This window comes from Onychostoma macrolepis, chromosome 11 (genome assembly GCF_012432095.1).
Source record: "Onychostoma macrolepis isolate SWU-2019 chromosome 11, ASM1243209v1, whole genome shotgun sequence".
Classification (NCBI taxonomy): domain Eukaryota; kingdom Metazoa; phylum Chordata; class Actinopteri; order Cypriniformes; family Cyprinidae; genus Onychostoma; species Onychostoma macrolepis.
In genome coordinates, this window is record NC_081165.1 from 26,927,680 (window position 1) to 26,942,312 (window position 14,633).

Genomic DNA, 14,633 nt, shown 5'->3' on the forward strand with positions numbered 1-14,633 from the left:
CTGCTTAAGAAACATTTCAGATTGTTATCTAATATTTTTGTGGAAACTGTTATATATTTTATTTTTCAGGATTCTTTGCTGAACAGAAAGTTCAAAAGAGCAGCATTTATTTGAAACAGAAACCTTTTGTAACATTATAAATGTCTTTACTGTCACTTTTGATTTGATACTGTCAGAATCTAATGTGTGCTTGATGAATAAAAGTATTAATTTATTTTTGATAATCAGAAATGTTTCTTGAGCAGCAAATCAGCATATTAGAATGATTTCTGAAGGATCGTGTGACACTGAAGACTGGAGTAATGATGCTGAAAATTCAGATTTGATCACAGGAATAAATTACATTTATATATTCACACAGAAAACACTTATTTTAAATTGTAAAAATATTTCACAATACTACTGATTTTACTGTATTTTTCAGCCTTGGTGAGCAGAAAAGACTTCTTTCAAAAACATTCCAATGCTAGTAATCTAATCCAATATTTTATATTTTATTATCTTTAATGTTGAGTTTAAATTGATGAATCAGATAAAATCATATTGAACTCTTAAATTTGTGTTTTGCTTTGAGAAAGTTACATAGCATCAAACAAATTATTCATATTTACAACCCTATGCTAATAAATATAAATAACAAATTATAACTATGGGGTAAAGGTTTTGTTTTTCTTACAAAGTGTTCTTATAAACTATCTACCAAGTATCTGTGTTTGTCGTTTGCCGGTGCCGATCGGTCTGGCTGGGTTTCAGTAGCGAGTGCCAAATCCATGAATCTCCAGTTTAGTGATTGGTTTCTCATTGGTGAACTGAGTGCGGTCGATTCGAGAGCTGGGACTGCCCACATTACTGAGCCAGTACTTCCTGTAGATCACACACAGACAGACAAAACAGTAAACAATATGAAATATAATGCCAAATGGCCAAAAATGCCACTTGCACAATTTTGCACATTTACAGTGCAATACGGGGAAACAGTGTTGTTTTAGTACCATTGAGATATTAATCGTTTGTTTAATATGTTGAATTACTTTTTTTTTGCATTTTCTTTTTCCATTTTAATTTCAGTTCAAATTTTAGTAGTTTTGTTGTGTGTACTTGCCATTTTTATTAGTTTTTTTTAAGTATGTGTATATACATCAATTTAAACTAAATGAAAATGAGAAATGTTGCATTGGAAACTCTATTATTTTTTATAATACTATAAAAAATGTTTATAAATTATATAATTTTTTTTTTTTTTAAGTTTGTTTTAGTTTTAGCATACCAACTTCGTTATGAATACTTAAAAAACTTGTAAAAAATTAATTCATTAAAAAAAAAACAAGATTTAAGTGGAATTGACTTTAACAAAGCCGCTAATCAGGACAGTTTTAAACAGTAAAAATGTGTCTATTTAGTGTTTTCTGTCTTTCTACTTTGTTTTGTTTTTTTAGTATTTGAAACTTTTTTACATTTCTCACATTTACATGTTCCCTTAACTAAAATTACAAGGTCAGAAACACGGACGTTTAAATTAAGTCTTAAAAACATGACATCTTCTAAAACTAATGGATGTTTTTTTTTGTTTTTTTTCACCAGAAGCCAATTAAAAACATCCATCAGTTTCAGGAAAGGAAGAATGCAAGCATTTAAAAATTTAAATTAAAAAATGTAAGATACTTTTATGATGCTATTATATCAATTTTGGATCTCCATTCACTTTCAATATAAGAAAACTTCTCTGTCTTCCGTAAAAGAAAGAACAGCATATGAAATGCTAAAGAAACTCCATCAGGAGGACAAACAACCTCCATTTTCTTACTCTTTCTCAAAAACAAGGGCGCACACACACACACACACACACACACACACACTGACTGAAGCCGGACAGACATGCAGGATCTCTCATGCAGTTCTCCTCAGAGGCTGTAAATGCATTATTCTCCCTGTGGGCCGCGGCAGGGGCTGATCTCATATTGGATAAGAGAGAGAGCGCTCAGACCATCTGCATGGCTGCCCAATATTCAGCTCATAATGGGCCTGCCAGGAAGAGGAGGAGCCCGTGTCAAAGAGAACAGCCACAATCTCTACAGCAACAGCGCAGGAACGGCCCGTGATAAAGAAACCGGCACGGACTGTGTTTTGGGCGCTGGGAATGACGGATTACAGATGGATCCGGGTTACTCTGGGGTTATCAGCCGTCACGGTGAAATCAAGAGGTTTGTTTTGGACGTGAAAGCCTCGAGTTTCGTCAGGGTGCGGTTCACTCAATACTGAGGAAATCCAACCCTGACAGAGGAAAAGACACTTCTCATCGAGAGGCGTCACGTTACTGTTTTAAAAGCACAAATCCCACTTTGATTAGTTTAGAGAGAGAAATATATGGTAGAGAAACTACACTGAAAAATGCCTCTGAAACTATTTTCAGTCACAGATTGCTAGTAAAAATGACTTTGAAACAATTTTCACTAATAAATTGCTAGTAAAAAAGGCTTTGGAAATATTTTCACTCAGAAATTGCAGTAAAAATGGCTTTGAAACAAATTTCGCTCAGAAATTGCTAGTAAAAATTAATATTATTAATTTAATATATATTTATGTATTAAATATAATTTTTTTTTACTGTTATAAATATTACAGAATTTAATTTTTAGAAAAGAATAATGAAAATAACACAAATCAGGAGTTTAAACTGCATTCAGGACCAAAGTTTTTTGTAAACCTCATATAAAATAACAGCTCATATAATATTAAAGTCCCAAAAATGATATGTTTTATTGGCATATGTGACCCTGATCATTAGGATATTAAGTAAAGATCATGTTCCATGAAGATATTTAGTGAATTTCCTACCGTAAATATATCAAAACTTAATTTTTGATTAGTAATATGCATTGCTAAGAACTTCATTTGAACAACTTTAAAGCGATTTTCTCAATATTTAGATTGTTTTGCACCCTCAGATTCCAGATTTTCAAATAGTTGTATCTCAGCCAAATATTGTCCGATCCGAACAAACCATACATCAATGGAAAGCTTATTCATTCAGCTTTCAGATGATGTATAAATCTCAATTTTGAAAAAAATATACTTATGACTGGTTTTGTGGTCTAGGGTCACATATTTATATTCAGTAAGATTGTTTGGGTATTTTATTGGTTTATGAGGGCCACAGAGCAGTGACTAATATATTTATAATGACTAATATACTTTAATGGCCTCTTCTGTGTTTCATATAGGTGATACAGACTGCATTAAACACAGATGACAGTAAACTTTCCATTATTCTCACGCTCTGAATGACTTATCTGAACCTTATATGAACCTTGTCTTCTTAAACACTCTCACTCTCTCTAAAATAACACTGCACAGCTGTATTCACAATATATAAACACTTGAGTCTTTGTAGTGTTCATTGTGTTGTGAAGGAAAGGAGTTTCCCATCTGCCCCTGTTGAGGAAGTCAGATAACATTGACACGCTGTGATTGGAAGGAACTTCCTCATATGGATTGCCATTTACATCAACCTCCATCTAACAATATATATAGTATTATACTATATATTATATTATATTTTATTATATGAACCTGTGAACTATCACTGGATCAAATATTACAATTGTATATAATTAATAAAATATTAAAACAAATGAACAACAAGAATAATATTACACACACTCAATATTTTTCTATATTTAATAATTAATATTATTAATTTAATGGTTAATAACTTGTAATCACTAAATCATTTTAAAATACATGAATATTTACTTTTTAATTATTACGTTATATTATATTATATTATATTATATTATATTATATTATATTATATTATATTATATTTTATTATATTATATTTTATTATATTATATTATATTATATTATATTGGGGTTTCCTCAAATGCCCCCAATAAATGGAATTAACCCTAAATATGAGAAATAGTCACAGTGATGCAAGCAATCCACAATAATTATATAAATGCTGTTGCAAAATAAATGAATAATGCCACATCAGATGAGACTGCTGTAAAGCGTCATGTCAACAGCAGATAAAGTGATTCTGTGTGATGATCTGGATGGAGCTGAAAGGCTCTCTGGCAGTATTCTAGACTTCAGAGCTCATCCAGCTGTAATTCAAGCACGGGTGGAGCGTTCAGGAGGGTGGAGGCCGTCTGGGGACGATCCTCTGGGATCTACAGTCTCATCAACGTCACCCGCAACCCTAGAGATTCACCAAACCAAGCCCACGACTAACAAACGACTGCAGAGAGCCAAACGAAACAATTACACTGCAAACAGACTGAGAGATGTCAATGGAAAGGAATGAAAGAAAGGAAAACAAGTAAAGGGGGCGGAGCCTGGAGGCCTGCCATCCGCTGTTTAAATATTTAATGAGCAAACACATTTGTGTTCACTTGCATCTCGTGTTAAGCAGCTGGAAGGAGGAAGAGGAGGAAAAGCTCTTCGTCACGGTATCCAGGCACTCGCATGTACAGCTACATGAGTTTCTAGGCTGTAAGTAAATAGGACACGATTTCACCAGAGAATCACAGCTAAAAATGTCTTACAGGACAGCAGCCACAGATAATAACCTTCACATGAAAAACTGACCTGATAAAGGAGACCGGGGCTAATTGTCACATGCAGTGATTTTATTGTTACTTTAAAAATGCAATAAAATAAAAATACTTTCTAGTGTTTTACTCATTGAATATAGTAAATTGTTTTAGGAATGTCATTAGATATTGACTTTAAAGAAATCAATCTTATAATGATCTAATATTATAATCTATATAATTATGGAAAATCTTAATCAAAAGGTTAGTTTGTTGCACATATCAGGTTTTACATCTTGAAATGTAATTAATTTAAATATCTTTTAATATTAGTTAGTTTTCAATTAATTTAAATTTATTTTAATATTAGTTAGTCTAATGTTAGTTTTCATTTTAATTTTTAGATTTCTTCCAGTTAGTAATTATTTTACTTAAACTTATTTTAAGTTTAACAGCATTTTAAGTTTTTCATCTACTATTTGTATTTTATTTGACTATTTTTGTTATTTTTAATAATAATTATTCATATAATATAATATAATTTATTAATATTTGTATTCATATTTATTATTAATTAGTTTTATCAATACTGGCTTTCATTTTTATATTTTCACTTTTCATTTTAATTTTATAAAAAAAAATCTTTTTCTTATTTTACTATTTGGTTTTAAAGGGGTCATATGATGTGATTTCAAGTTTTCCTTTCTCTTTGGAGTGTTACAAGCTGTTTGTGCATAGATAAGATCCCTGAAGTTGCAGAGACTGAAGTCTCAAAACCAAAGAGATATTCTTTATAAAAGTTAAGACTTGACCACGCCCTCCTAAAACGGCTCATTCAAACACGCCCCAACATGTCTACATCACGGTGTGGGAAGATTTGCAAAACACCGCCCAAATGTATACGCAAAGAAAGAGGGCATGACTTTTATTCTCGCTGTAGTGTTGTTGCTGCCGCCGTGCCATGTCCTGGAGACGCTGTGTGTCGTTGTGAAAGCGAAACTACTTTGTTTGGGCTTCCAAAAGAGGACACAACTAGAAATCAGTGGTTAAGTTGTATTTACAACACTGTTCCAGAACAGTTCAACCCAAATATTAGAGTGTGTGCAGCGCATTTTACAGAGGACTGTTTCCTGAACCTGGGAGAAGCTGCCAGCTGCTCAAAGACTGTTTCTATAAAGTGGGCAATTCCATCTTTGCAAGGACAGTCTGGCGCTTCTGACTCACAGCCTGTAAGTATGTTTCCTGTAAGTATAATCAGTAATTATATTCCACTGAATGCAAAAATGCCTTGTTTATAATGGGTTTTATTGTTCTTGTGTCGTTGCGCCGAGACACGGCATCACAATACAGTAAGTGGCATAACATTTCCGTCACATGCTTGAGGTATTCGGCCAATCACAACACACTGGATAGCTGGCCAATCAGAGCACGCCTCGCTTCTCAGAACGATGAGCTTTGTAAAAATCGGCGCGTTTCAGAAAGGCGGTACAACAATAATGTACAGTATGTGGAAAATAATGTGTTTTTTGAACCTTAAACCACATAAACACATTGCATTACACCAAATACACAAAATAATGTTCTTTTTAGCAACGTAATTTAATTTTTTATCTGTTTTTAGTTTTAGTTCAGTTTTAGTTTTTATTTATTTCCAGTCATTCATTTTAGTCATTCACTATAGTTATCATTTAATTGAATTTAATTGTAATTTTTAAATTAAAATGAAAATAAAAAGTTAAAAGATAATATTAATAAAATTATTTAAAATACTTAACATTTTAATAAATTAGTTTAAGTAAAAAATATAAAATTTGAATATTAGATTATTACTTTTTTATATAACTATTTGTTATTTTTATTTCAGTTTTAGTTTTCATTGGTTTCCAGTTAAATTTATTTCAGTTAGGTCCCAAGTTTTTGTAATATTTATACTTTATTCCAGCTTTCAGTTAACAAAAACATTTTGACCTTTTTAGTTTTTGTTAACGATTACCATAGTATACTGTTATGCACAGTCTACATAACAAAGTAGTATGCAAACATCTGTATGTGTTATGCATACTAAAGATCTGCATACGGCACACAGTATTCATGCTGCAGAAATACAGTACATAAGCTCTCACACAAATGAATGTCTGGTTCAGATTTGAGACTGTGATGTCATATGGCCCTCGCCCCTGAGCGCCCCGCCCGACTGACATCATGACATCATCGCTCCTCGACCCGCCCCACCCACGGGACTGCAGACACACAGACACACACACACACACACACACACACACACACACACACACACACACTCCAGCAACACAACCAGAGCTTTTCTCTGCTCGGCTGGAGCTCCTGCTGTTATATGATTACAGGCTATAGCACAATGCTCTCATAGGGAAGTGTGAGTTTCCATGTCCACGCTCGCACTGTGACTGTGATCAGCCTTTCTAGACTGTTCCATGACACCAACACTGAAGCGCTGAGGCCATCTGCTGGTGACAAGAGACGCTGCACACGTGACAGGTTTAGTGGATCAGAGCTGGTATGGAAATAAAGACCTTTAAATCGTTTTAAAAATCCAGTGAACACTCAAAAACAGTTGCCTACTCACATTTCTTTAACTTCTTCAGGAGGCTTTTGTCATAAAATCTTTATTTTTCCCAATTAATAGTTAATATTAGATTTAAAATGTTATATTTGCTATTTATTTAGTTTTAGTTCAGTTTTATTTATTTTTTATTTCCAGGTAGTAATTTTAGTACTTCAGCTTAAACGTGTAGTAGGCTATCAGTTAGTTGCCAAAGCAACATTTCTCATTTTAATTAGTTTTCATGTAATATTTATATTTAAATTGTTTTATTTTTATTATGTTAAGATTTCTAATATTTTTATTTATTTTTATATTTATTATGTTAGCTTCTATTTATTTACTGTTTACTACTTCTATTTATTTATGTCAATGGAAAGGAATGAAATATATTATTTTATTTGATTTTTCATTTATATTAATAAAATACAATTTAAAAGATTGTCTTTAATGGTCACATATCTTCAACATTTTCAGGAAACATTATAAAAGTTAGAAAATTTGTTTTAAATAAAACTTAAAACTGAACTAAAACTAAAGCTGAAATGAAATGAAATAAACAGAAAATTTTAAATATTAATATTAATATTTAAAATTTTATGTTTATTTCATTTCATTTCAGCTTTAGTTTTAGTTCAGTTTTAAGTTTTTATTTATTTCAGGTATTTTAGCGCTTCAACTTAAACTTATGTCAGTTATTTGCCAAAGTAACACTTCTCGTTTTAGTTTTATATCTAATATTTCTATTTTGTATATTTTATTATATATTTATTGAATATGTTTATTGAATTATATTTATTTATTTTTAGATTTTAGTTATCTTTATATATTATATAGTTTATTTAGATTGATATATATATATATATATATATATATATATTTTTTTTTTTTATATAACAGAATTGTTTCAACGGTTTTAATTTTAATTAACAATAATTCATGCATTTCATTTAGGTTTTACATGCAATAAATACTGTACACATTTTCCATAATAGAGCAGTATGCAAACATTTGGATATCCTAATAAAGACCTATAAATCATTTAAAAGTGATTGCATACTCAAAAACAATTAAAACACAGATGCACACTCACATTTCTTTAACTTTTTCAGGATGCCCCTGCACCTGTCCCACCACAGTGCCCTGTCTAGTGTTCTTCACCCAGCCCGTCACGCCGAGTTTCTTTGCTTCTGCCTCTGTATACTGCGGTAAAACAGATGAAAAATGAGATTCAGAGAGATATGTGAAGAGTTTATTTGCAAAAACAGATAACTCAGCTTTTTTTTTTTTTTTTTCAAAAAATATGTTTTTTTTATTATGTTATCATGTTTTTATTGTGTTAGTTAGCTGTTTTTTCTTTCTTTTTTAGTTATTTTTTAACCAAGTCAAAATAACCCAGCTGCAGTTTGATTGAGATTAATTTTAATGCACAATGAAAAAACACGATTTCTGAGAATTGTTAAAAACGGAGTTATCTGTTTTTGCAAATGAACTCTTCATATGTATGCATGACTTATCACTGATGAAACTATGGGTTTGAGGTTACATTTACATGCATGCATTTACAAAAGCAACTTTCATTGCATTCAAAGGACACATTTGATCAGTTCATGCATTCTCTAGGAATCAAACCCGGCACTTTTACACTACTACTAAAATGTACTCCGAAATCAAACTGGTTTCAGCTACTTAGGCTAAACTTACATCTAAAAGATCTAGTATTTTCTTGTGTTTGCAGAGGATTTACTCCTTTTACAGCAGATAGAAAACCACAGCATTGCAAAGATGTCTAAAATACAGCCTAATAACACCATGGTAGGCCTATTCTGCTAGTGTTAGTAGGTTCTGCCCTCCTTTCTTAGTTATGGAAGCAAAAAACTCTGTAAAACAAACTTAATTTATATTATCCACAGATTTCTCACCATTCTGAAGCAAACACCTGAAAAGAGACAAACGTTTGTGAAATTGAGGTTTTTTTTTTTGGAGTGCAACTGTTCATACAAATGTAACTCGTCTACTTGAATAGCCATATAAAGAATAATTGACATACTATGTTAATACATACGAATGCACAATGGTGTAAAAGCTTTTTGGTGCTGTAATATAAATAAATGCGCGTCTATTTTTGGAGGCGTGGCGTGAAGAAATGTCACCAAGTTTCAAATACGCACCCTGAACATTCCCGAACACCTCAAAATCTACAGAAGCATATTTATCACCGGCGTCTGAAGACATTGCAAACAATATTACAAGGGTTAGGACCAAAAGAGAAGTCCAGGAGACGTTTAAATGACAGATAATCATAAATAAACGCGACGCGACTTCAACGAGACCCAACACTCTTACAGCGCCGGACTGATGTCACGTGACTGCTGTTACTTTTCTCAACGCTTGTCACGACGGACAAATCACACACGCTGTGCTTACAGAATGATGAGCTTTTAACACATTATTTGATATAGATTGTTTGGACTGGGTTTCTATTTTTATGTTAGACTCCAATCCTTAAAAGTATTAAATGTAAAAGATAAAAAAGACAAAAACATCCCTGAGAAGCTAACAAGCGCCATCTGGAGGAAAAAATGAGAGTTTTCTAAACTGGATCTGCAGTGCAATGTTTATAGTGTGTAGATTACGGACGGATCAATGAGATTTAAATAAGATTTTAAATTATGTAACACTTATAATATATGATTATACATAAATGCAATAATTATGAATAATAACCTTATGAATAAGCAATTAGTCCCATTTGTAAAAACATCAAATTATTTTGTCTCTTTTCAGAATCATTGAATTAAAAAAAAAAAAAAAAAAAAAAACACTGACCAGATTACAAAACTAACCACACATGAGCTTCAGACTAATGAGCTTCAGAAATGTGCCAACACACACATAACACAGTTTTCCTCTCACGTCCTGACGAGATTTTAATATTCCCTGCCACAGTTTTTCTCTGTAATCTAGTATGTTTATGATTGAAACACAATCCTGGCCGTCAGAGATTAGAGAGTTACAGTGTGTGTTCAAAAGATTTCTATTTGTGAATGCACAAACATTTTATTAGAGATGTAATTTTCATATAAGGGTTTAAGTTTCTTTTAAAGACAAATCCTTTCAAAAAAAAAAACAAACAAATCACATTTGGATTCGAAAGAGACCTTAGACCCGGCACACGACAGGTTAAATGTTTTTAACATGTTTTAACATGATCATAGAAAGATGGGATTAGACTTTCTGTGCCTTTAAAAATCTCAAAGGTCAACATTGATGCTGGAGAGTTTTTAGCATTAATGAATGTTTCATCACATACTGAACCACATTTCCTGAAATACATACTGAGTAAAATCATCAAGTTAAATGTCAGAAATATATGCGATAAATATAAGGATTTGTGGTCTTATTAATTTAAACCTATTTCTTATTTCTAGTCTTATTAGAGCAAATAAAGATGGCTAATATTTCCTCTTATTTTCATTTCTACCATGAAAAAAAAAATAAGTTTTAGAATTTAAATTTTTTTTACAAATGTCAGCCTCAAAGGTCAACACTGATATATATATATATATATATATTTTTTTTGCATTGAATCAGAATGTTTTATTTATACTAAATCTAAAAATAAAGTAAAATGTCAGTAAAAAGCAATCCAATAAATATAAAGATAAATAAGTGCATTTGTGGGCATGCTAAAGATGTTTAGTACATTTTTAGATGTTAGATGTCATGTACTACAATGGCAAAAAAAAAAAAAAGCAAAAAAAAAAAAAGCAAAAAATAAAATAAATCATAAGATTTTTGATGGTGAGGAAGCTTAAGCTTCAGCTCAAAAACACTGAAGAACAATAACTTTTTCAGTCTCCAAAGATGCATAAAGCAATCCAAAACCAGATCAAACAGTTCTTGATGAGATGAGGGTCTTTTGCTAATCATAAAGAACCATCTTGATCTCTAAACTACAGCCAAAACAAGCACAAAAACAGACAAGTTTAGAGACTCCACAACAGTGTGCTCATCTTTGGATTGTCAATATCACAGCTGTGCCGACTGAGTAACTGTACACACACACACACACACACACACACATCATTTGTTGATTTGTTCTGAGCCAGTAATGCCCAACAGAGAAAACCCATAATCCTAGAGCTCAGACTGACAACAGTACGGCACATCACACACACACACACACACACACATACACACACTTAGCTGTCTAAATCAGTGCATATATTCTATTGTTTTCATATAAAGTTAATTATAGCAGCAACAACAACAACAGACTAATCAAAATCTGACCTAAACCTATATATAACCTATATATATAAATTTGTTGTATGAATGAATCCTTTTTCCAAGACATCCTTGGATGTTTTTAAAGTAAGGGTTAATCAGATTAATTGAAATTCAAGGGACAATTTTGTCCTTAAATCACAGATAAACAAAACAAACAAAAAAAAAAACTTTGTCATTCATAACGGCAAATGCAATGAAACTGTGATGATTCTGATGATATGAATGGATTTATATCATTGTTTGTGATTGTTTCTTGTTTTGACTCTCTAATTGTTTTGGTTGAATCTCTCTGTGATTTAAAAGGCTTTATGAAATCCGCTGCTAAAGTGCCTCGCAGGTTTTTTTGAGGGGTGCTGAGCATCAAACTCCATCACGACCGTTTCATTTTGGCAATGTTTTGCTCTTACATAAGATACAGCTGCACCAAAAACAGTATTTAGACACTTAACTCGCACTAAAATGTCATTGTGTTAGATAACGAAATATCAAAGCAAAGCATTCGTGATATCATGAAAATATATTGTTTAAAAGAACAATAAACTACAGCTCTATGACTGTAGTATATGACTTAGTCCAGGGTGTAAACATGGTGATAATATAGTGATATTCTCTCCGCTTGAGAAAAAAAATAAAAAAAATAAAAAGCACTTTATGAAAAATTGAAGAAGAAAGAAAAACAGAAACAACTCCGATTTTAATATTAGATATAAAAACTACATTTTTCTATGTCCATTATTTTTCTTATGCTGTCTGAAGTTTTGATGCCTTTGAATTTATCTACTACTTCCTACAATACAAGATTTTACTGTATTTTTGATGGTATGGTTATTTGAAACAGTCATTGTTTTAATAATTTTATTATTTTATTGCATTTTGCTTATTCTTTCATAATTATTGGGTATGCATGGGCTTATAGGCTACATGGAATATTTGTACTTTTAGAAATTAATTAACAAATTGTGAGTGATGATATTTCTTATCTCATTTAAACCAGAACATAGATGTAAAGCTTTAAGTGTTAAAAGAGGCATTTGTTCAATTTGAAACTTGGCCGGATTTGTAAGAAACGTTAAAAATGCTATAAATATTTTACTATTTTTTAATAGTCTCCCGTAGGGAGAACAGCAACAAACTGAGAGAGAGACTATAATATTGTATAGTATTAGACCAACAATATTCCCCCAAATGATCACAGATTCGTCTCAACAAAGAGCTTCATATTGAACAATGTTGCTGATTGTTGAGGGTTTATGAATTCCCAGAATGCACTGCAGCATAATAAATTATACAGTCATTGTTTACAAGCTTTATTCAGGCTACTGCTGTCAATTCTGTCATTATTGTTTGTTATCGGTGTTTAGAGGGAGATTTATGCCTCATTATGTATTTGTTCATTGCCGCCATTGTTGTGGTCTGTCTGTGTTTCACTAAACCAGTCAAACTGAGGTAAATTGTCATGTGTTTTGAATATTAAAAACATCATACACTGTAAAACAAAAAAAATATAAAAATAAATAAAGTTGAGCCAACTTAAAATTTTAAGGCAACCAGCTTCAGCAGATTTTGAGTTTTCTCAACTTGTCGTTTTAAGTTTATACAACAAAAATAAGTTGAGCAAACTCAAAAATCTGCTGAAGCTGGTTGCCTTAAAATTTTAAGTTGGCTCAACTTTTTTTCTTTTTTTTTTACAGCTTACTTTTTTCTGCTTATTTCAGTTAATGTCATAAAAATAGCGAGCCAAGCCAGTAGTAGGTAGACTTCTGACTTTGTCATGTAGTAAAGATGGCTGAAGATGGAAAAAGTGGAGGAACAAACAAACCGATTCAATTGAGTGAGTCATTTATGCTGGAGCTGCTCCTATTGATTCAGGATGTATTCACACCTGCCATTCATTTTCGAATTTTGTCATGCTTGTAATAATTTAAAAAAAGCATGTAGCCTATATAGTGATGGGTGAAATGGAGCTTTTCGAAAGTCCAAATCAGTTAAACCATTATGATTCACTGTTTTCCAACCGAATCATGTATTGGAAGTCATTTGATTTAGGTTGGGACTTCGGAGCAGTTTCGTGAATCTTTTGATTCAGATCGGAACATTTGATTCACGATCCACACTCCAAACATTTCAGATCAGGATTTCGCAAATCATTTGATTCAGTTCAGGACTTCTGAGCGTGCATCTTTTTTTCTGATTTAATTATTTTATTAAACAATGCAAAACATCAAACCATTACGACAGCACGGTTACAAAAACAAAACAATGAAAAAAGAAAGAATGCACAAATACAAATCCCTTAATTAAATTGACCATTGTTTTATTATAGTAAAAGTGTAGTAACCAAGTTTTAAGCACAGTTTTACTTCAAATACCATGGTTAAACTGTGGCTAGTGTAATGTAGCAAAACCATCATGGGCTATAGTGTAGACTGAGTACATCTGAGACATGTGTACAGATGAAACACCTTAAATAACTTGCGTACACAAGAACCCCGAGCCGTGATTTTTGCTCCACACATGTGTATTAGTGTTCTCTTTGATCGTGGGAAATTTGAAATGTGTGCATCTTTCCACTCCGAAGATATCGGCAAAACATTTTTTTTCCAAGGTGAGATTTTCATTTCACCATGTCCCTTCCACAATGAATAGCTTATTGTTCTTTATGATTGTTAAACTTAACATACATCATTGCAAACGTTACTCCGTGCTCTAAAAATAGACATATTTTATGACATTGTGCCATGCAAGGTCTTTTCATAATCTAGAGAAACACAGTGTATCAACTGTACCCGGATCGGTGTCCTATTGCTTCACATGCTGTTTAATAGTGTTATGATAATAGGAAAAAAGTCACATTTACACATATGCTATGCAATTCTGTTTAAAAAATGATATTTGTGATATTTCAACTGTCTATTATTAATGGACATGTTTACTAACAGGAATTTATTTAATCTTTATAGATTGCTATGTACTGTATACAGTAACAGTTCAATCATAGAAAATAAAATGCATGCAGTGTGTGTTTGTGTACTGATATTACCGGGACCAAATGTCCCCACAAGTATAGTAATACCAGTAAATTCACTTTATGGGAATATTTTTAGGTCCCCGTGATGAAATAAGCTTATAAATCATACAGAATGATTGAAAATGTAAAAATGCAGAAAGTTTCGAGTGATGCGTAGGGATTAGGAGTAGGATTATAGAATATGCAGGTATGTATA

General features: G+C 31.9%; 1 protein-coding gene across 2 annotated transcripts; it reads right to left on the reverse strand.

The window, feature by feature from the left end:
• On the reverse strand, positions 1-9,467 carry acyp2 (acylphosphatase 2, muscle type). 2 transcript variants are annotated; one of them, XM_058791977.1, is made up of 4 exons: positions 9,288-9,467; positions 9,039-9,055; positions 8,210-8,319; positions 1-864 (listed from the first exon to the last, which is right to left on the reverse strand). In XM_058791977.1, exons 1-4 carry the CDS (start codon positions 9,418-9,420, stop codon positions 750-752), a joined length of 375 nt encoding a protein of 124 aa, XP_058647960.1. In that variant the 5' UTR covers positions 9,421-9,467; the 3' UTR covers positions 1-749. The 2 variants fall into 2 exon arrangements, with proteins under 2 accessions (XP_058647960.1, XP_058647961.1); XM_058791978.1 differs by lacking the exon at positions 9,039-9,055 and having other exon boundaries at positions 9,288-9,430.
• Positions 9,468-14,633: the final 5,166 nt, after the last annotated feature.